This window comes from Parasteatoda tepidariorum, chromosome 10 (assembly GCF_982258835.1).
Source record: "Parasteatoda tepidariorum strain Cologne lab strain chromosome 10, Ptep-v5.0, whole genome shotgun sequence".
Taxonomy (NCBI): Eukaryota; Metazoa; Arthropoda; class Arachnida; order Araneae; family Theridiidae; genus Parasteatoda; species Parasteatoda tepidariorum.
Genome location: NC_141764.1, coordinates 64,105,151 through 64,129,394, shown reverse-complemented (window position 1 = coordinate 64,129,394; position 24,244 = coordinate 64,105,151). Strand labels below are relative to the sequence as shown.

The 24,244-nt window shown below is 31.5% G+C and overlaps 3 protein-coding genes across 12 annotated transcripts in view; all 3 read right to left on the bottom strand.

Annotated features, from left to right (window-relative positions):
• The window catches only part of LOC107455009 (F-box/LRR-repeat protein 2), a 37,834-nt gene extending 29,658 nt beyond the window's left edge, over positions 1-8,176 (bottom strand). Inside the window, exons 1-3 of one of the 4 annotated variants that reach the window (XM_016072401.5) lie at positions 8,001-8,176; positions 5,735-5,838; positions 107-174 (exon numbers count right to left, since the gene is read on the bottom strand). In XM_016072401.5, the coding sequence (XP_015927887.1) occupies positions 107-174; positions 5,735-5,764 (98 nt within the window). In that variant the 5' untranslated portion in view covers positions 5,765-5,838; positions 8,001-8,176. Of the gene's footprint in view, positions 1-106; positions 175-5,734; positions 5,839-7,885; positions 7,910-7,984 lie in introns of those variants that run through there. The other 3 variants (XM_043042107.3, XM_043042111.3, XM_043042102.3) reach the window with 3 other exon arrangements.
• Positions 8,177-8,721: 545 nt separating this feature from the next.
• LOC147802996 (uncharacterized) lies at positions 8,722-9,672 on the bottom strand. Its single transcript, XM_087152818.1, has one exon. The coding sequence runs from the start codon at positions 9,670-9,672 to the stop codon at positions 8,722-8,724; it is 951 nt and encodes a 316-aa protein (XP_087008944.1).
• A 7,250-nt stretch (positions 9,673-16,922) lies between these two features.
• The window catches only part of LOC122273931 (leucine-rich repeat transmembrane protein FLRT2-like), a 50,173-nt gene continuing 42,851 nt past the window's right edge, over positions 16,923-24,244 (bottom strand). For 5 of the 7 annotated variants that reach the window (XM_087154088.1, XM_087154089.1, XM_087154093.1 and 2 more), the window contains 4 exons: positions 23,017-23,388; positions 20,442-20,755; positions 18,279-18,427; positions 16,923-17,092 (listed from right to left, as the gene is read on the bottom strand). In XM_087154088.1, coding sequence (XP_087010214.1) covers positions 16,959-17,092; positions 18,279-18,427; positions 20,442-20,755; positions 23,017-23,388 — 969 coding nt within the window. In that variant the 3' untranslated portion in view covers positions 16,923-16,958. The remainder of the gene's footprint in view (positions 17,093-18,278; positions 18,428-20,441; positions 20,756-23,016; positions 23,389-24,244) is intronic. The other 2 variants (XM_087154090.1, XM_087154096.1) reach the window with 1 other exon arrangement.

Here is a 24,244-nt window from a genome sequence, read left to right as displayed (position 1 = left end):
AAAGTTAAAATTGATTGTTGAGTAAGTACAACAAACATAAAACAAAAATAGTAAAAATTAGAGAAAAACAACAACAAAGAAATTTAAATAATTTTAATGGCCTTGCCTCAGCAAAAGTTCTTTGGGTAGTTTTCTATTAATGATGGCGTCTTCTTCAGACAGAACTTTGCAAATCTAAAGGCAATGTACAAATTTCAATTAACAATATTAAAAGCTATTAAAAAATCAATTATGAAAAATATATGATGAAAATTAAAGCATTAAAATGAAGTAAAAACAAATAGTAAAAGTAGCATTATTTAAAATAAAAAATATAATTTTAAGATAATATAAGAAGAAAATAATAAATAAAAAAATATAAGCCTGGTTGTATTTTTTAAAATGTAATAAAAATAAAACCAAGAAATTAAATAAGTAAAACGAATTTATTAGAGCAAAGATTTGAAAGATAATAAATTTAAAAACAAAAAATATTGCAATGTTAATATAAGGTGTAAGTAAAAATAATTTTTTTTTTCCTTTTGGCTCACAGAGGAATTTAGAGTTTAAATCAATAGATAATAATCATAACTATTATTTAGTATAAAAAAAGAGCAATTTCAATTTGTCTTAAAAATTAATAGACAAAGTATGTGAATAATATTTTTAAATCAAAAAAATTTCTAAAAAAATTTAAAGTTTTGTATTTTAAAAACATTGTTTAACTTAAGAAAAATTCAATTATAGCAGTGGTGTGATTTTCTATAAATTCTTTATATCTTTAAGTTTTAAATAAAAAGTTGAAATATTTTCGCTTTGAAGATGCTTTTATTAATGAATAGTTTTTAAAAAAAATCAAAATGCCTAAGGATGGATTCTTTTTCTTTTTTAAGATTAGTTTGAGAAAAAAAAAGTTTTACATTTTCTAATGCTAATTTTGAAGTTTTTCCATTCAATTTTTGATTGCAAGGCAATGGGCTGCCCATTAATCATCTGAGGGTGGAATCTAGCTTTTAGGTTGCAGGTTGTGCTCCCCTACTTTGTTACTAAAGTAAATTTATCAACAAAAAAAAATTAAATAATAAAAATAAAACTGTTAAACAGTTAAACTTTTAGGCAGTTTTGATTTGATCTAGGTATTTAAGGGGATTCAGGACTATTACTAACTACATGTATTACATAAAAAAACAAAGTATTACAGAAATAAGTTTTAAATGAAGAAATATTAATATGAAAGAAAAAAGAAATCTCAAAAAACTTCTTTTAAGTGGTTAGGAACAAATAAATCACCTAGAGAATTAATTATTAGGGAAGACTCAGCAATAAATCCCCATAACTATTCAGTTTAAAATCCTTAATAATCTTTAAAAATGAAACCAAGCATTCATTATAAACTTATGAAAAAAATACTATTTTTTTGTTACAGTACTAAAGTATTGGTCAAAACAGATTTGTGTAAAAGAGAATTTAAGTGAAAACTAATGAAAAGAAATTTATGAATTTTATATAAATTATAAGGAATTGTGAAGTTTCTTTGTTTGTTTTTTTGCTCATATTATGTTTTTTTTTTAAAAAAAAAATTATAATTTATGTTATGCATGCAAATATACTTAAACATTTAAATAAAACTTACAATTAAAAAATAATTTTCACAAAATTAAAACCCTGATTACTTTAAAAGTGATAATATAAAATTTAATCTAAGGATTTCTGACCACTAGTGTCAAATATCTTATATTATTATTATTATTATTATTATTATTATTATAAACTTTATAATTGGTTAATGGTGATGCAAAACTATTGTGCTTATTCACAAATTCTGTGAAGCATTCAGATGAAAAAGCAAGCAGCAGTGAAAGGAATCTATGAGTGCAAATGTAAACAAGTACATTCTAAGGAATACAGCAGTAGAAGTTTGATTTGATCAACCAGTTGTTAAAAGAATTTAGTAATCTAATTTCAGTTGCAAGGCATGAACTTTATACACGATTTGTTAGGTTTTAGAGGCTTTAAACAAAACATTATCTATAACCAACATTTTCAAAATTTACTGCTATTAAAATCAAGCTGAAATTTTGAAAGACAAAGATGCACAAATAACAATGACAAATGCAAATTATTATCAACTAAGTATTTTACACTAAAACACATAATTACAACCATAATTACAATTTAATAAAATAAAGTTTTCAGATACGAGTGAAATATTACAAATCACAAAACAATTTTAACGTTTAAAACTTTAAAATTCAATAAACTTGAATGAACTCATAGTATACTGATTTTCAGTAGGCCAAAATTTTAGTATTATTATTTGGAACCGGTGAAAAAAAAAGCAAGTCAAGAATTAATAGATATTCCCATTATTTTAGATAAATTCTTTTTTTAATATATAAAATAACATTAAACATATTTTGAGTTAATTTTAAATATAAATAAAATAAATACTAAATAAAAAATATTTACTCAGTGCACAGTTTTTAAATTATAATTATTTAGTGCACATAATACATAAATATCTTGCATGATTGAATAATTAATTATTGAAACGAGATACATGAGGTAGATTATGTTATCAGCAGTTAAGGTTAGTTTCTAAATGAAAAGAGTAATTTAACTATATTAGAATCCATTTACACTATATAAAATAGATTATTAATATTACATACATGCTACACACAGAAATATCAATCTATAGACTTTAAATTCCTAGCGTAGCTACCACTACAATTATTCAATTTCAATCCAATAGTATATAAGACATATTAAAGCGATTCTATCTGGAGGAACATTTAGATAGATGACGGTTGACATTGTTGGTAGCATATCCCTACATTGGTGACCCGGACAAGCCTATCTCAACAGAAACGCCCACTTCGATATGAACATGCCTACTTTGATGGATGGAACACCGTGACAGTTAACTTGCTATTTGTGACTGCGACATTGTACTCCTTGTGCTGTTTCTATTCAGTCCCAATCATACACAACAGGGCCTGTACACATTTGACTGCTAATTGCAACATAGAAGAGACCACACACAACTGTGATCTTAATGCAGCTCTCAAGACTAGTGCTCTAAGTCCAATGATTTTAATACAGTTCTCACCACCAGCACTCAAAGCCTGGTGATCTTAATACAGCTCTCCCATCATCTCACAAAATAGCAATGAATCAACTAGTGATATCCATTCATCAAATTCGAGTCCACATAAAATTCTGGTGGGGGAGTATTGTAGCAGAGCTACAACTATAATTATTCGATTCCAATCCACTAGTATATAAGCCATGTTAACTCGATTCTATCTGAAGGTAGGTACCTTTAGATAGATGATGGTTGACACTGTCAATAGCCTAACCCCACAAGTTAATGAAAGAAAAAAAAAATAGAACTAAGATCACAGTTTTGGTACCTGAAATAAATTATTTAAGAAATTACTTTTTTAAGTTTAAAAAACTTTGTTATGTTTGCAGATTCTATTACTATTAATTCCAAAGACATGTATGCTATTGCTATTCTAGTCTAACGACTTTTTCAATTAAAATTTCAAAAATTGCAAATATTTGTCGTTTATAAAAAAACAAAACAAATTATAGCTAGAGGTGAGTAATTTTTATATCACTGATCTTGATAAACAACCAATTCACATGAAATAGTTTATATAAATCTCCATATTGTAAGAATTTTAATCTAGTAGAAAACAAACTTGCAAGAATCTGAACAATTTGTCTTCTCTGAAGGAATTTTATGTGAAATCAGCTCATATTTTCATCACATGAACTATTTCCAATGTTCAGCGATAAAAAAATATTTCAAACGTAATGGACAAATAATTATCTGCTTTCACTTGGATATATTTTATGCCAACAATAAGAAAAGGAAGTAATAGCCATTTCTTGAATGGGGATGCCCAACTAATGACACAGTGTTAATTGCTATTATCTTTAAACCAACTTGCTATGTTTGCGCTTAATTAGAAACTTTATAGATAATTAATTGGTATTAGACAAATACACAGAAGAAGTAGTGTTACTTCTTTTTCTATAACTGCTCAGTCAATTAGCCAATTATTCAAGTTGAATAAAACATAATAGGAAAATCATCTGATAGATATGTTATTGGTCTTGGAGAATTGATATAGTTATTAGCTTAGCAGCTAAACCATTTTTATGACTAACTAGTTTTCTTCCATTTTTGGAATTTATATAGAAGAAATGAAAAATCAAGATCATATTTCCTTTCAAAGAGAGTAAGAAACAAAATGCATGTTTGCAACTGTTTAAATTATTAATTGTTTAGAGGCTCAATAATAAAGAATAGTGCATTAAAGTTTTATCAAAAAATTTAGAGGAAATAACAGAGATGAATATTAAAACTAGAATCACCAAGACAAGAACATCATTCAAAAAATTTTGGAGGTGCTTTAAACTTAACTAAAAACAGTGTATTGAAAATCAGAACAGTGTTGTTGTATGGTGCAGAAGTATGATGTTTAAAAAGATTAGACACAGCTGAACTAGAGGTGTTTCATAATAGATATTTGAAGTTCCACCGAAAAATAAATAAAAGCAAACTAGTGAAGAGGAAGTAAATAGATAGAGTGGCCATGTCTGAAGAAAATCTTGATATAACATGTTTCTGCTCCTGACTGCAGAAAAAACTGAATAGACAAAAGAATACATATGGCAAAACCAGGGTGGGTTAGGGGACAGAGCATTCTTCTTCCAATGAGGTGAACCACATTCAAATCCCAGCGATTGCTGGTCAATGCAATTCTGCACTCGTCTCACAGTGCTGGCGTAAAATATTTGCAGTGGTAGACGGATCTTGCATTAGAGTCCCCTTGAGGCCAAGCAAACCATGGAAGGTTTTTATGGCTTTCCACTCCATGTAACTCAAATGCAGGTTAGTTCCATCAAAAAGTTCTCCACATAGGCAAGTTTCACCCAATGCTTGATCCAGGAGTTCCCTTGTCTTCTGGATTGGATTAAAAATTACAAGGCTACGGACCTGAACATTAGTCGTAAACCCAAAATTAGGTCTGCTGTTTAACGAAGGTTATAAAAATAATATATATGGCAGAGACCTTAAGGACACTGAGCCGACAAGATTAAAAGTTACAAGATACCGAGCCAGAGACAAGCAGAGTAGGCTGAATGCCATATGTGCTAGACATCTTGTAGAATTTAAGGAAGAACACAAAATGTATTTATCGAAGGGGGAGCATTTAGGTTTAAAATGCCAACCTAATAAAATTATCCTACACTAAACCTAATAAAATTAATGTATACATTTGAATCTGCTATCAAGATGTACTGATCTTTACCCTTTACTTGTACCGTTTATAAATAAATAAATTCAAATACCTAGAATTTACACAAACAAAAAAAAAAAAAAAATCAAATACATATATAACATAAAAGAAAAAAATCCTTAGATCTTATAAACAATTTAAATTAATAACATTAACATTCAAATCAAAAATGCTATAAAAACACAGACAGGAATTATAAGAGCAACAACAGGATGAGAGAGAGAGTTAACACCATTTGAAAAGATTTCTGAGAAAGCCACAGGTGTTCACAACAAACAAAATTAGAAAAATACCACAGAAGAAAAATGAAAGCACAGAAGCATAAAAATCAAAATAATAAAATAAATATAACAAACGCAAATCACAATTTTCCAATCAAGACAATATCAAACAAACATATTCATAACAACCAACATTTAACCTGTCAAATACTATACCTTTGCCATTTTTCTAATTTTTTTTAACATGATTTATCTTCCAGAAGTAGTATTCTCATCCATATCATTGAACCCGTCCAAGATTTCAAAAACAATCCAGTTTTCTAAGGAACAATTTATATAAGAAATAAGGGCTAGGCAAAAATATATCAAACTCAACAAATTAAAAAAATAAAAATAACAATTAATAAAATTGAAAATAAATGAGATATACTACAAGGATGCCCTTTCATCAAAGTTAACGGAGATTTATACTATTCAAATTATTTTAGGATAATCTATAAAAACATTAATTCATAGGTAGTTTTTCTTTAATTTCAGTATATGCAGCAAATTTTTCACATAACAGTTCTATTTATTTTCTTTTAACTGTAATATAATCGAAATTCTTTATAAATTTATTCCCTTTTTAATACAGCAGCCAGCCTTAACATTATAGAAAACACCCAAGTCCCACTTCCTTTTTCATGGTCGCGCTGCATTTCTTAAACACATTGGAAAAAACAAATTGAATTGTCTGTCTCTCTAGAGTATTTACATTCAAGTGAGGGCAAAAAAAAAATTTATCACTTGTCCGTGGACCAGTGACTAAAATATATTGCTATTCAGAACTCATTTTCACTGGTTTATTTTCTGTTGCAATATTTTTGTTAAAAGAAATTACTAAAATAAATAATTACAATACATAAAACGATGAGTAAAATTCGGAATTTTGAAAAAATATACAATGATATGAAAAAATATACAATTTGTAACAATAAAACAGGCTAAAACACAAAACAAAGCAAAAAGGGCATTACATCGATTGCAGGTCCTGAGAACCACTGTTAATTATTTTTTGGTGGTCCAAGTAATTTTTAGTGGTCTCACATCAACAGACTACCTACTATTAATTTCAAGCCCTTCAGGTTATTCATATTTGAAAGGAAACCTTTCTTAAAAATAAGTTATAAATCTTTTTTTAATTAAATTTCCAAATGAATGAGAAATTACTACACTCATCTTCAAAACTAAGTGAACTTTTCAATGTTTTTGATTTCTTAGAACTAGAGAGAGATTTAAATAAAGGTTAACAAGGCAATACAGTGATCGAATGCAAAAAAAAAAAAAAAAAAAAAATTCATTTAACAGTAATAATAAAAATGTCTGATTGTGTTGTGATTCCCAATAAAATATACTTAGATGCCAATATCCTTGGAAGGAAATGTTTACTTAATTGCAAAAATGCTGTCCTATTTTTCTTTTTAAACAAAAACTTTTGAGATAAAATCTGTAGGCACCCTTGACATATCACATTCTAAATTTAAAAATTAATAAGTATAAAAGAAAATGTTTAAAACATAAATTAAAATAAATATTCTACAAAAGGAAATAAATATTCTACAGCAAAATAACAGCAGTGAATTTTTTTTTTTTTTTTGTCAAATTAAAATACTATAAAATTATACAAACTAAAAAGCAAGAAATATTTATTTTACTGCATAGAAAATTTTATCAATCAACTTATTTATTCATTCATATTACATGTTTTAAATTAAATTAAACCAAACAAGCACATTCTCATTGTAAACATATCATCTCCTCCTATTCATAATTTCATTCATCTCATATTCTTAATTTCAAAGATAATAAAATTTCACCACAATAAAAATTCAAACAAACTAATCTTTTGAAAAACACATACTCTAAAAAGCAATTTTTTTTTGTAACTTCAATATATTTTATTAATAAAAGAATTATAAATGAGATGATATAAAGTCCTTTTTTAGTACAACTGTTCAAAACAAGATAACATTAACATAAACCTAGAAACATTCCAGTCACTACTGCTTACTTATAAGAGCAATGAATCGATGATTTGAGTTATGAGTTATAAAATAAAATTTTTACATCAAATAGGTGAATGCATATTTAAATGCTGCTATTGTTTTTTTCGTCCTAGATATTTATTAAAAAATTGAAACAAACATAACTTATTTAATAAAATTAGCAATATTAGTAATTGCTAAAAATAATTTAATTTTAATTGGTGTTTCGCTGCAATATCATTATAAAAGAAAATGTTATAAAATATAAGATATGTGTAATGTATTGAGATTCAGGTACTAATATGTATGAACAATAGATAGAAGGATAATGAAAGGCTATTACACCGAACAATAAACAAATGCGCAGTTGTTTAAAAGCAAAACAAAGACTTATGTTTTGAGTTAATGGCTCAATTGCTGTTAAGTTACATTAGAGATAAACCTTAAAATAAAAACACCTCATGCTTGGATCGATTAGACAGATTCATACTGTCATTTTGAAGATTTCCCACATTTTCGCCCGTCCTTTGAAATAGCATCTATTTTCAGACTGAACCATAACAATAACAGCAAACAAAACAGCTGTTCCATAGGTTTGAATCAGCTGACTTTAAAAATTACTTTGACGCTAATCAACAAACTAATTTAGTACATAATATTTTTAGCAGATGTCAGGTTGATCTGAAAGTTTTTAACTTGTTTGTTTCTAGAGGGCGCATTGAAATCAAAATGGACTTATTCACCTTATCTGTAGGCGGAGCTTATTTTCTCTAGCAGACTTTGTGGTCAACCGGAACTTATTTCTTTTCTAATGTTCTTACATAGATAGATACAAACTATAAAATTCATTTATAAGAAAAAACAAAACATTTGTAAACATGATGTTGTCAACTCTAGGTGGTTGTTCAGCTATAATTTGTAGTATGAGAAGAAATACAAATCTTCTATCTAAAGTTGAAATGTTTTGCTTCCCAAGTGATTCTGTTCATTGAGCTTCCTGCGCAATTTCATGAAAACTGAAAATTGAACTGTTATAAAAAATAGTTTGATATGCAATACTCAATTTGTCACAAGTAGGAGAACATTTTATCTTTTCTTCTTCTTCTTGCTTGAGCTTGTCAGATATGTGGCACCTCTGCACATGTTGCATTTTGTACCATACTCCAAGCCCAATTTTTCCTAGTTCCATTGTCTCGGGTCGCCTACTTTATTAATATAGTCTGACAGTCCCTTAATGGAATTAAGGTGAAGCTCTTTAGGATATGGATTGCCTAAGGTAGTGAGGCGCGTAAGGGCGAGGGCATCACATTCGTATAGGATGTGATGTGCTGATTCTACCGCTTCACGGCATTTCCGACATGTTGGTTCTTGTTCGAAAAGTCCCAATCTATGTAGATGTTTCCTGAAATGATAATGCCCAGTGATGAAGCCTACAATTGTTTGAATCTTCAATCTTGGGAGCCTAAGAATTTCAGAAGCAATTTTTGCAGAAGGGCTGCTGATCATGCTTTTAGCATGTTTTTGTCCAGGAGAATTGCGCCAAACTTTGTTCATCTCCTGTTTTTCCCATTTTAGGAGGGCCTTCTTTGTAGTCTTCATATTGATTCCACAGAAGGGTTCCGTTCCTATTGGATTGAAAGAGGATCCCTGTTTTGCGAGTTCATCAGCTCTTTCATTACCATCAATTCCCATATGCCCTGGTACCCAAATAAGAATGATTTTATTCCTTTTTGCCAGTTCTATTAGGAGATTCTTGCATTCCAGAACAATTTTTGATTTTACTTGAAATGAGTAAAGAGCCATCAAGGCTGCTTGACTGTCGCTGAAAATAAGAATCCGCTTACCATGGTAGCCTTTCTTAATGTTTATCTGCAGACAGTTTACAATAGCAAGTACCTCCGCCTGAAAGACAGTAGCATACTCCCCAAGACCTTCAAAAAGGTTGAATCTTGGTGACAAGCCACAGACACCCAGTCCTGAGAGGTTACCTTTCTTTGATCCATCGGTATACCAGATTAGATCATCATTTTTTGTATCGATCGTGTTGTTATCCCATTCTTCTCTGGTAGGAAAAACTACTTCAAATGGTCTTTCAAACACGTACTTTCTCTCCATGCAGTCAGAAGGCATAAGGAGAGTAGAACCTTAATATCTTTATCTATTAGGATACATGTTCTAGCATCACTATTAAGATTATAAATGAGCTTACCTTTTGTTCCTTTGAGGCCACTGATTTTTCCCCTGACAAGCCAAGGTTCTTGGATCAGGGCCAGGTGAAAATCCTCATCAAGAAATTTCTTGGTGAGGTTTGTGGTGCCACTTCTACTGTGGTGGATGTTGGCTTGAAGAACCTTCACCCCCATCGTTTTTGGAAGGTTTGTCTAGGACTTTGGCTTGAACTTGGTGAAGTCCGATATAAAATTTATATCCCCTTTTGCCAAGTGTAGCCGCGTCCAGTTCAGGCACGCTAAGGACGATGGTCTGTCCTGATGGTTCATTCTTCCGATGAAGTATGTTCCATTCGGTTGGAGTAAGCCCACCATTTTGTGCCTCAATCTTTCTCAGAACCTCTTTGGACTCCAGTTTACTACAGACTTTCGGCAGTTTAGCAATGATCTTAGTAGTTCTGACAAGTTTCCTTGCCTCTCCTACCAAGAGAGTTTGCTCCTGCCATGGGTTTATCTCAACTACAATCTGTTCCAGCCACTTAGAGCTCCCCAGATCTGCACAATTGATGATAAGTGCCCCATTTTCTAGTCTGCAAGAAAGAAAAGTGGGGACAAAACCCTCTTCATTTCTAGAAATTTTTTCAGTTATCAAGAACTCAAGGTCTAGGGCCTGTTCTTCGGATAAGCGCTCAAGAGGATGTCCTTCAAGAATCACAGCCATTTTAACTGCGGTTAGAGCTTCCTTAAAGGTTATACCTTCAGGTCCTTCTTTCCTGGCAGCCTTTGGGGCTACATCTTGTTCCATCCTTTGGCTTTGTCTTTTCTCGCCTCTCTGCTTTGGTTTGTGTTTTTCTACCCAGGTACCTTCAGCCATCTTCTTTTCTCGGGCAAGTTTCTTTTTCTGTGCACCAGATAGTCTTTTTTTAAGTTTGATCCCATCCATGGAGGCAGTCATGCTATTAATAGCTTCCTGCCCCACTTGAGATGTTGATTGGGTAGAGGTCATTTCTACCTCTTTTGATGAAGGGTTCATTTTATCTCCTTCAGTTGGTTTTTCCCTAGTTTCCTTTTCTTTTGCAGAAAGGTCTACTTTGGGATTTTCACCTGCAAATGCAGTAATTTGAGTTGTATTTTTGTCATTTTCAGCCATAAATTACCTCAAATAAAAAGCTCAGGTAAAGAAAGTCAGCCCAGCATTGCCTGAGTTACTGGGTAAGGCAATTACTCTAGATGTTCGCCAGTCAAACTAGAGGCTCCGTTAAGACACTATAACCGCAGTGCCATTCACCCAAGGCACGGGTCGCGTAACACCTGGGTTACGGGAGTTGGTTCGCGACCTCCTATTTGCTATTCAGAGGCTATCCTGTCAGTGCTACAGGACATTCGGCTATCCACCACCTGCCGTCGCGCCTGGTAGCCGCTCAAGCCCCAGGTACTATTATACTATTATATAATAATAACTATTGTATAATAATAACATATATGAAAAGACATTATATAATAATAACATATATATTGCTCTATGTTTTTAGGAAAATAGACCAGTATATATCGATCATAACAGAGCTGCTCAGTAATACTTGTGATTAAAAATACATCAACAATAATATGTTCGAAAAAAAAGAGAGCGATAACCTTTTTTTAGTTTATGGCTTTTATTGCGTATTATATGTTAAGAGATATCTGCTTCAGGAAATTTTTTATGTTCTGATTATGGAATGCTACATTGCTTAAAATTTTTTAGACATTGCAGTTCCTCGGTTTTATGTATTAGTTTAATATAATGTAAATAGCACAGGTCAATAACTTTAAATAGCTGTATTAGAAGTTAGAAATTTTTTTTTAGTGTAAATATAGAATCTTTGGAAACTAGAAACCATCACTCAAAAATCAATACATTTTATTTAATTTGAAAGTTGCTAAGAAATAAATAGGTTTCCTTACTTTGGGATCAGTTAATAATTATCTAAACAACTTTAGTTGTTTTAAATTGAAGCTATTAGAATATTGAAATTGAAACATTCTTAGCTTTGAAACTTATGAAAACAATAGTATTTTTATTATCCACAAGGACAGGGGCACCCTTAAGTAATTTCTTTTAAAACTATATTTTATACATATAAAAAAAAGTTTACCTGATTATAAAGAAAAATAAAACGAAAGTTTTGAATAATAAAAATTCAGATTAAAAAACATGTCACGGGAGACACAGAGAAAATTTTAAAAGAACTAAAAAAAGAAAGTAATGCATGTCAGAGAAAGGTAAGACTAGTAAACGAAACCGCCATATGACAGTGATCCTAGTGCCTGCATCAGTATTGTTTTGAGTAAATGATTTTCCTCGGGAGTTTACCGCATCATTGTTGTTGTCATTAGGGCGGAGGTGGTGCGATTGTTCTTGTTTTCGTCTGGTGCCGTCTATGGCCGAGAATTCGACTTCTGTCACACCCATACGTCACACCCGCTTACAGGGTGGACTCCTTTATACATCCATTTATTCGTCCACAAATCGTAATTTTGACCTGAATCAGAGAACGATCAATTTTCAAATCCAGAGATCTTCTATACCCTCAGAGGTATTGATTTGTTATGGAAACATGGAGAACTTTGTGACCCGACAGATTACTAGAAGTGGAGTCTTCAGCCTGCTGGATTCGAACTTCCATTTTCACAAAAGTGAGTCCAGCGCCCTGCAAACCAAGCTATCCCGACCTAACCACATCGTGATTTCCTGCTACTCCAATGATTAAAAAAAAAAAATTGACAAAAAATGATGAAGAATGTCACCGACAACGTTTTGATACTTCAATTAGAAGCTTATCCCCCGGAACTCCCCCTCCTTTCGAGGAGGTCCTGATTAGCGTCTCATGCATTCAGAGACAAAGCTCCTGAGTATTCGATTATCTCTAACGACTCAATTTTTTTCATCTTCTTGTTTATCAATCAACAACGCTGGGGAACAATTTTTCTATGAGCTTTCTAACACACCTTGGATACTTTCGTATCATTGATTTCAAAACTGCAACCAGTTTCTCTCTACAAGCGACAGTTTTTTTTTCAAATGACATTTTTAGTCTATTTTTGTCGAAATGCACAAGTTTTAAAACATTATCTATTACAGGAGTTGTGTAAATCTTGCGATAAACTTCCTGCGGAGTTAAGGCATATTATCAGGTTTAAAACTGCATAGGAACTTATGCCCGGAAATATCGTCATACACTGCTAGGAGCGTTTCCCCTATTATAAACTGTTCCTTCATGTGCTTCTGAGCAGGTAATAACACGGAAGAGCATTTATCCATGTGTAACATTTCCGGACATGGGTTCTGATACAATTTTAACCCTGATGATGTGCCTTATCTCCGCTAAAAGTTTGTCGCCACATTTATGCGACTCCTGTTATATATAATGTTTTTAAACTTGTACATTTCGATTAAAAATAAACTAAAAGTAGAAATTCTATTTTGGGACTCCAAGGTTGAAAACATACCAATGAATAATAATTAGATTTATATTTCAAAAGAGAAGTTATTTTAAGATCTTTCACTTCCATATAAGGAAGGATTAAACGATTTTCTATGAGTAATAAATAATTTTAATGAGGCGTAGGAATACAATTAATGCAATATGACTGCCCTGTTTACACATTTTAAGTATCGTATAAAACTCAAGAGCAATGATTTTTGCGTGTCTTTTGATGTTTCATGTTTACCATCTGAACTCCGTCGTTTTGACGGGAATCTGTATCTTTCCCCCTCCGGCTGGAGAGTGGGTGAGATTCTGTTTACATCATACTCCAGTAAATAAAGCCTGTTAAAATCTATCGACTTATTATTTCTACAAATGTAAATTAAAAACAATAACGAAATATCGGGGTTTGTTACCCTGATATATATATATATATATATATATATACCTCTAAAGCAATGATGGGGGTAGAGGGAGTAAATTCGTGCTCGAAGTCGCCACTGAAAATTTCCTTTCAAATATATTTACTAGCTGTCTTTTAAATATATACCATTTGACGTTATCTATCAATTCGCCAATTCTTTGAATTATTTCACACTCATTTCCAGAATTTGCGATCAAAATGGGCTACTGATGGTGCTGCGCAGAACTCTCTACCTATGGCAAAACTTCATATGGTTTCACCCTTAGCTCGTGGATAGTCATAGGCGATCGCAACCCTCGAGTACGCCATCTGAGGGAGACGACCGGTTCCATGCCTTTGGCCCTTCCCCTTTCTCCTCTTTTCAGTTGTATAGGAATGTACTACGATATTTCTCCTTTTCATAATATTTTTCGTATTTATTTGCTAAAAATATTTTTTTAAATTATCATGACGCTTTCTTTTAGAACTATGGTTTATGCAGTTTTCAGTTCCATACAGATTTAAAAGATTTCAGATAAAAGATTTCAATCCATTTAAAAATCAAGACAGAAACTAACGTACTTCCTTCTTCTACGACTCTCCACACGCTAATGGTGAAAGCACGCGAAGTGTTGCCATAAGTAGAGAGTTCTACTCTACTCCATCTGTAACCTATTTCGATCACCAATAAGAGATGGTGGTACATAATTTTCCGTCTTGATTTTCAGACAAATTAAAAAAATTTTATCGAGGAAACTATATCGAACTCAAAACTGCATTGAACATAGTTCTTAAAGAAAGCGTTGTGGAAAGTTTAGAAAATACTTTTGACAGTTGAAAACCGTAAATATTATGAAAGGGGAAAATTTGCGATCCCGACACTTGAATACATCACGTGGGGAGAAGACCGGTTCCATGTCCTGCGCTCTCCCCCTTCCCTCTCCTTCTTTTCTCAGTTGTATAGGAACGTACTACGATAATTTCCCCATTCCTAAATATTTTTCGCATTCAATTGTCAAAAACAATTTTTGAAATTACTACAGAGCTTTCTTTTAGAACTAAGCTCAGTATAGTTTTCATTTTTATATAATTTCCTAACTTTAAAGTCTTTAATCTGCTTGAATTTCAAGAAAGAGACTAACGTACTAACGTACTTCTTTTTCCTATGACTCTCCACACGCTAATGGTGAAATCATGACATAGGTAGAGAGTTCTGCTCTACACCACCTGTAGCCCATTTTGATCGCAAATTCTGGAAATGAGTGTGAAATAATTCAAAGAATTGGCGAATTGACCGAGTAAAGGTACGTGCAAATGGCTCTAGGGGCTAAAATTCGTCGTAACACTTCCGCGTTACTACGTCTCGCAGTGAACTGATCGTTAAGACACTGTTCCCAGCAGATCACTGAAGTTAAGCATCATTGGCTGCTGTCAGTGTGCGGCTGGGTGACCACTTGGATCAGTCTGCGTAAGGACGGAGGGTGTGCGGTATTGGTCCTCGTTAAACTGTTCTACTGTAAAGTGCTCGGCTTCGAGTGCATGTAGTCGGGCTACTGAAGCGGGGGTGCCATCCCCTCTGCAGAGGATCAAAATAGTGATGGCTTGTCTTCGGATCATCCTGAGGGATGATTCTCAGACCGTCGCTATAGCCTATTGTGCAGCTCTAGTGTGACGTAAATGAAAAACAACTTAATAAAACTCCGCGTTACTGCTTCCAATTGTTTTTAAGCCTAAGCTTAAAAGAACTCTCCATCCAATATTATTATGCTCGCAGTGCTTTCAATATAACACGTTTTTTCAATCTAACTTTTAACGAAACAAACAACAAATGAATTCAGAAGACTCCGCAAGCTTGCTATGTTGCAACTCAAAAAATAACAAATGGTGCGATTTGGCACAAATACAGTCAAATAAGGGATAACATTCAAATCATGGCTAACTTTACAATTAATTTATTCTGTGAAGTTAATTTTGTGAAATTTGTTTTAGGCTGACGATTTGTTAGAGTTGAAAAATAACAGATAATTCTTATGAATGGTAAAATTACGCGTAAATTTAAACACAAAGCACAATAATAAAACTACCTAGAATATGAAGCCTGTTCACAAATCGCCTCGTTAGCATAACATAAGCGGAGGGATACACCAGAATTCTTCAAAATTTCTTCTGGTTTTAGTTACATTCTTATTATACATTTGTGCTTATTATCTTATTTATGCTTGTTATTATTTACATTCAGTCAACCATCCATATCGAAGTACATTCCCATACAACTGAGCACAGGAGTAGGAAAGGTGGAGGGTTCAGACATGGAATCGGGTTTTCTACCCAGATGGCGTATTGGAATGTTGCGATCGCGAATCGCCGATTCTTTAAATGGTGTTCTGGTGTGGAAACTTATGGATGGTGTTTTCAATAGAAATGTAAACAATTACAATCTCGAGCTTGGGACCTACTCTAGTTCCGGTTAAAAAGTTTGCAGCTGCTTACTACATGTTATTCTGATAGGCGATGTTTTCAAACGGATAATTTTGTTTTCAATAAAAGAAATAAACTAGATAATTTCTGAGCTCAAATCTGCCGTATTTCATAAGATATTAATGTTATTATGAAATTCTGGGGAGTTTGGAGTGAAAATTTGTTTTAGTTATTTTGTTATTTATTATTAAAAAAGGTGACATGGTTGCTAGATTTTGAATAACTCGCTTTTTTGGCAGTCTTGATTTGGCCTCTTTCCATTTGTTTATTACTGTTTGTTCGTGTTGCAAGCTGTGCACCATCTTACGTTAGTGTTAACACTTTTAGTATTGTAAACACAAGTATTGTTAGCATTGTAAACATGAGTAATAAGTAATCAAATGCATTGTTTGCAAGAATCTCAAAACACAATGATGCCAAATGGCTTTAAAATACAACTGAAACAGTATCCCGGAAATTTAGGCAGTCCCGAACTTGCAGCGCTCCCTAGTGTAGAAAACACCATCCATTGTAAAAACTTATTGGCGGGATTTCCCCCTTTTTTACTTACTAAATTCTTTGCCAACAAATATAAAAATATCGAAAGGAAATAAAAATACCAAAATATCACTGACAGTAAAAATATCTAAATATTTTTGCTAGTTAAACTGAAAACGTCTTTGCCATTTACGGTTCGTGACGTATCTTGCGGTTTGATAGTACTAAAGCATTTCCTACCCTGAGTTAAAGAATTTGCTTCATTTTTTAAAATTTTATTTTTTCATAATATACAGCCCTAATTGTTTGCTAATATGCTTTGAACTGAAGCGTGTACATATGTGTATTGATTTGTGCGTAAAAAGAGAAGAAAAAAAAAACGAGGAAAAAATTACTATTTTTTTATTTATTAAGAGCAGTTAATTATCTTCCACTTATAAAGTCATTAAGTTCAACGCCACGTTGGTCTTCAGGGCCATCACATCTTCCAAATACAGCAGTTTTAGATTTCAGCTTAGCAATCCAGTCAAGTTGGGAATCGCATATGATTGGATTTCCTTAAGAAAACAAATTACAACATTAAAAAATGACGTTGAAGACTATGCTAACTTATGATTCATATGAAAATTATTATATATATATATATATATATATATATATATATATATATATATATATATATATATATATATATATATATATATATATATATATATATATATATATATATATATATATATATATATACACGAAAAATTAATAGTGCAAATTTTGCATTGAATCTCGCTCGTTTCTCCTATGGCAAATGTTGATGTTGTACTAAGTTTTTCCAAGATATGATAATTTACAGAAGAATGGACAAAAGATAATTTTTTAATTTAAAGAATGCCAAAAAAAATTTTTTTTAGTTGATACTACAATGCAATTTGGATGTTCTTGAAGATTGCAATTAAAAAATTTTAAATTCTAATATATCTTCATCAGGTATTTATTTACGTTTTATATTCATAAATTAAATGTTTATTTTGATAAATAACTTATTTTTTTACTAAATTTATAAATAAAAAGTGCGATTCATTACATCGTAGCCCTGTTTAGTAAACCCATAGATTATAAATATGCAAATAGAAATAGTTGACCAACTTAATGAGCAACAATGATGCTTATGTGTTGCTAAATTATGTGGTATTTATTATATGTCAAAGCAACACCCCCTAGAAGTGAGAAGGCCTCAGCATTGATCAATTTAGTTGTCCGACATAAAGAACATAAACTACGCAGTGGGGAAAACACAAACCATGTCATTACGTTTGAACTACTAAAAGATCAAATTTCTTGTTTATGGTAACCCGTGTTGAGAACTTTTCTATTTTAGTAGGTATTGGTCAAACCAATTATTTGTGCTGGCACAACTACTGGTCACAAAGCATATAATGAATCACTACTATTGGTATTTTAATATAAATACATATACAATTAGAATGTAGAGGAAGGGCTGGCGAGAAATGAAAACATTTTAAAACAAAGATTAAATTTTAAAAGATGGATAAATATGCTAATTACAGTAACAAGTTTTTCGCACTTGCACATTGTCTTGCACACATATTGCTTTTAATTGACATATTAACTAAAATTGTAGTATGAGGAATTTAATGTTTACAGCATAAGCCCGTAGTTCTAATTTTGGAAGAAAACAGTTTTGAATTAAAAAATTGTAAGTAATCATCCCTAAATGATACGAACCTCGTAAATCAACGATGTTCACCTGATCCCATATGGGCTTGAAAGTTTGCTCTGGAATCCTAGTCAAGCCATTTGTTCTAATTGTCAGTCTTTTCAAAGCTGGCATGTTTGTGAATATATCTTCTGGGAGACTTGTAAAAGCATTGTTGCTGAAAGACGAATTATATATGTATATATTATATGTGTATACAGCTTTTTATTATTATTATTTTTTTACTGTGTTATTTTGTTTCATTTTATTTTAATTTAATAATTTTCTTCTTCTCTTTTCATTGTTTTGATTGTTTTCTCTATATTTTGAACTTATTAGTAATTTTTATCTTAGGATAGTTATTCTTAATTCAGAAATATCGCATTTATTCGTAAAGGATGCGTCCTGATGAAGACCTTTACGTTTTTCCATTAAAATTTTTTTTTTCTTTGCGTTTATATATATATATATATATATATATATATATATATATATATATATATATATATATATATATATATATATATATATATATATATATATATATATATATATATATATATATATATATATATATATATATATATATATATATATATATATATATATATATATATATATATATATATATATATATATATATATATATATATATATATATATATATATATATATATATATATATATATATATATATATATATATATATATATATATATATATATACGACGCCCGGTGGCTGAGCGGTAGCGCTTCGCGCTGTCGTGCCACAGGTCCTTGGTTCGATCCTTGGACCGGGCAAGGCCGACTCAGCCTTTCATCCCTTCAGTGGGTCGATAAAATGAGTACCAAGCATGCTTGGGAACTAACACTGGGGGTTCCGCGTTCGGCTGACCACCTGACCGGAACATATGCTCCTGCACCCCAGAGCCCAAGGTCAAGAAAACTGAGATGGGCACAGTCGGCCTTGGCCCTCTTAATGGGCTGTCGCGCCACTGAGTTAGTTAGTTATATATATATATAGATATATATATATATATATAGATATATATATATATATATATATATAAATAATGTAAATTAATAATGAGTCATATAAAATAAATATAAATAAAGAATGGACATCTAGCAATGAAATTTTCGAAAAATCGATTTGTTTCTTTTTAGATAACTCGTAAGTATGCATATTCAAAACTATTCTTGAAACTTATAAAGGGAGCCCCACAATGACCACCTTTAATATATATTTTTTGAAAAAGTTATAAACCAAAATTTAAGTAAAGAAAAAACAAAAACACGATCGAATTCAAACTGTCGAATCACTTGTGAGGAAACGTCAAAATTTGTACCAAAAGAAAAATGGTACGAGAAACATGGTAGTATTGTATCAAAAGAAACATGGGTGTATTTCTAATAGTCGTCTTTTAACTTCTGTTACTTCTTCAGGAGTCCTTCAATCGAACATGCATGTTTTCAGTCCTCCTTTCCTCGATAATAATTCGTAAGATTTCGATAGCACTTATTTTTTTCTTTCGCTGCAATATTAATTAATGCCCCTTAATGCACTCATCTTTTTGACATGCTTAATTTCATTTTTTTGATGCGCTTAATTGCCCCATAATGCGCTTAATTTTTTATAAGACTTCTGAAAATTTGTATCAAAGATGCTGATTACGAAACAATCTGTAAGTACCATAACTTTATTTATCATTTTGAGATGAAATGTTGTTAAGACATCAAGAGAAAGTATACAAGATGCCCAAAGATTAAAATATTTTTTTTTAGAAAAAACCCTACACACTTCATAAATGCCATAAATTAAAAATAAATAAATAAAATTCTAACTTACTATAAACTATCTTTAGGGATTAAAATAAATCAAATTTATACTATTAAGATGTATTAACAAATAGTGAATAGTTGCCACCTTTCGAGCTTTTTTGTAAAAGAATTTTCAAGCAGGTATTGAAAAAAACACTTTAAAATAAATATGAGGTTCTACGTGTATGTGTTTAATTGTCTACATTCTGGGGTAGTAAAAATCGTTTTATCATTTTGAGTTAAACTAATTATTAAACTAAGAATTAGATACCGCAATAAAATCTGCTATGTCTCGAAAAATCCTACAGAAAAAAACGTATAAGTTGTCAACTGAATCATTTTTTTATGAAATTACTTATCATGTGACTTACTCCAATTCCATTTCTTCCAATCTAGATGCGGGATTTGGCAACATACTTCTCTTTAAATGCCCAAATCTGTTTCCATCAAAATGAAATGATTCAAGTTTGTTGACGTTTGCAAAAGCTCTGTCGCCAACTTTTTCAATATTATTGTTCGAAAATAGAACGTGAATCAAAGATGCAGGTCCTTCAGCAAACCAGTCATCTCCCAACTCAGTGATTGCATTGAAAGACATATCGACAGCTTCTAGTTTTCTTAAATGTCCTAAATCCAACTTTGTTGCCCCTTTATCTTCACCGAAACTGGTCATGATATCTAATTCCTATTTAATTGAAATAAAATAATTATAGAAAAAAATAATTTATTCATTTAAAGGTTATTTTGGATATTGAATAAAATTTCTTTTGGACATAATTTTTTGGATTAACGAGTTAAGTTTTCTTTAAAATTGTTTAAGTCACCTATAATCAGTTCCACAAATATGGCGAAATGCTGAAGAAATACGCTTATCAGGGCCTGATTTATCATGTGGTCTGAGAGGCACAAGCCTAGTGCCCCCACATTTAGGGGGCCCCCTATTATTTCAGTGTTTTTTCTTAGGAATTGTCTGCTAGAGTTATGAATTAACAAAAATTTAAATAAATATAATCTCAAATTTATTAATATATCGTAATTTACTTATGTTGTTAATAATTTAAAAGTCTTTTAGACGTTTATTCAGAGAAAATACTATTTTAGGACAGATGTTTTTTGTATTCATTTTATTTATTTATTTTTTTATCTAGAAACGTCTTTGATTTAAGTTAAAGACAACTTCCAACTACATAGTTAACCACAAAGGTAACATTTTAGTACAGGAAATTTATTCAGGGAGATTGCTCCGCATTTAATTTGCAGGTTATTACTTAATTTAATAATAAAAAATAATTAATAACTATAAATAATTGTTTCATAGAAAAATAAATTTGGATAATTAACTTACATAATTGTACGCTAAAAGTTTTTAATTTAAAAAGTTCTCGAGACACAACGAAAAACGAAATAAAGGAAATTGATATTAACCCTTTGACGCAGATGGGATACCGGTGTCTCTGTTATATAATTTTTTTCCGACGCTCTAATTACAAGCAAAAATATTTTTAATTTTTTTAATTACAAGAAACAGTCTCATAGTTATTAAAAAAATCTGTTAGATTATCGGAAATATATTTGCACTAAAATTTAAAATTCTAAAAAAGTAGCTTGAAAATTTTTCCCCTTTCTTATTCAAAAATTTATCAATAACTAATTTCGCAAATTTAAGAAATTTCAATGATTAATAACTGTTACTCTTATCATTAGATCTATAGATCTAAATAAGTGCAAATAGGTGCAGTAAATTGTTGTTTGGAAACTTTTAACGCAAAAAAAGATTCTAGATATATATACTATATTTCATTCTAGCTATACATGCTATATATATAGTTATATTTTTATGATATATTTCATAACCATAAATTATTAAAATGCTAGATATAATATTTTTCACTTATTTGGACCAAAATTAATACAATGTATTGAAAAAAGTAGGAAAAATATGCGTAATAAAAATTCTGCTTTGAAGGGTTAAGGGGCCAAACTTGACCTCTCACTCATCTGACTAAACATTTGAGATCACATTTTCGACAGCTCACTCATCGGACTAAACTATTGAGATGGTATTTTCGACCACTCACTCACCTGACTAATCTATTGGGATCGCATTTTCGACCGCTCACTCATCTGATTAAACTATCGGGATCATATTTTCGACTGCTCACTCATCTGACTAAACTATCGGGATCATATTTTCGACAGCTCACTCATCTGACTGAACTATCGGGATCATATTTTCGACAGCTCACTCATCTGACTGAACTATTGGGATCATATTTTCGACAGCTCACTCATCATCTGACTAAACTATTGGGATCATATTTTCGACAGCTCACTCATCTGACTAGAGTATCAGGATAATATTTTCGATAGCTCACTCATCTGACTAAACTTACGGAATCATATTTTCGACAGCTCACTCATCTGACTAAACTATTGGGATCATATTTTCGACAGCTCACTCCTCTGACTGAACTATTGTGATCATATTTCCAACAGCTCACTCATCTGACTAAACTATGGGGATCATATTTTTGAGGTCACGGCTCGTTTACTCCGTATAATGAGAAGGCCGTGAATCCAAATCCATCGTTAAACAAGCACGTTTACTCAAAGAATTATTTTTTTTACCACGGCATTTATTAACTACTATAAATATCAATAAAACCATTATGATTGGCATTTAGTACGCGAAATAAAGCATTAGAATAAAAGTTGTTCCAGGAAATATCTTTTTTTAGTGTTCACTGTTCAATATACATGTTTCCAAAAACTCTTTTAAGAGCTTACGTAAGCATTAATTAACTAGCACATTTTAAAACCAATCTTTCGAACCATTAAGATTAATACTCAGTGCGTGAAATATTTATAATTAGAACAACTATTTTGGGAGATATTTTCTTTAGGAGGGCTCACTATCCAAATATGTGTTTCTAAAAACCCACTTACCACCAAAGTGTCTTCGAGCCCTGTAAGAGGTTTGCCACCATCGCTGGACAAACTGTCCAACGAACAATGAGAAATCTCGAGCTTCCTGATGTTGAATCCTTCGAAGAAATTCGAAGGTAGTGATCCCAGGTTCATTTCGTCCAGGAATAGCACGACAGGATCATTTCTGTCCAGAGCTTTCAGAGAAGATTTCAGCTGATCCAAGGTGATACTTTCTCCATAGCAAATTAAGTCTATAGCATCTTCATCCTCCTGCTGTTCACATTCACAAGGAGACACCGACTCTGCAGATGGACAGGAGGCTTTTACAGAAGCTGTCAAAAACAGCAATGGGAAAAGAAGAGAGACTAATAACTGCATGATCAGGCTGAGCTTGACGAGTAAAAGAAATAATAGCTTCAGTTTTTTGACATTAATTATCTGACATAAATTATTTTAAAATTTCAACACTCCCTTACTAAAATTTAAGGTGTTTTTGAGGATTACTTGAGGTTGTTTTGAGCTGTCAAGGTTGATTTGAGGTTTGTTTGAAGTTGTTTTTAAAAATAACATTAAAAGATCAGCCTCTCAAGGTGTACAATCAAAGTGTATGAAGATGTTTTAATTACAATTGAGGCTGTTTTGAGGTTGTTGGAAACCTTTAAAGCAACCGGCTTAGGTAGGTTTATTTTGAAGTAGGCGTACAGGCTATTTTTTCTGCACTTCAAGCTAATAAGTATATTTGAGTTGTGAATATTTTCACCCAATCTCAACTAAAAGTATTGCCGAGTTTTATGAGGAGGATTTTATGAAGAGTAAATCAGGTTGAAACTGAGGTTTATTAATGAGATTATTTTTAATGTGAAACATGACCTCATTTTCTACCTCAGGTGTATTTTTTCACATCGCTCAACCTCAAAAATACTTTACTTTTCTGTGAGGGCTGATAGACATTTTCGTTGATCACACGAAAGGGTGTTCCATAATAATCGCCCTCAATGCCTTTTGGCATCTTTTTAAAAAATGAAGTCAATAAAGTGAACACATCTGCAATTGTAAATTGTTTTCAATCCCTAACAACAACAAAAAAAAAAAAAAAACATATGACAAATCACTATTGAGGAAAACGGGATTAAATGCATTAAAACCTATTTGATTGCAACATAAAGTTTATTACTTCTAAGAATCGCTTTTCCATTACTCTCTTTTTCCTCAAGCAGGCTTTGATGTTGCTAAAATCGCCATCTTC

Bases quoted from the DNA above. Each gene is read 5' to 3' on its own strand.
- LOC147802996 (XM_087152818.1), bottom strand. From the start codon at position 9,672: ATGCCTTCTGACTGCATGGAGAGAAAGTACGTGTTTGAAAGACCATTT.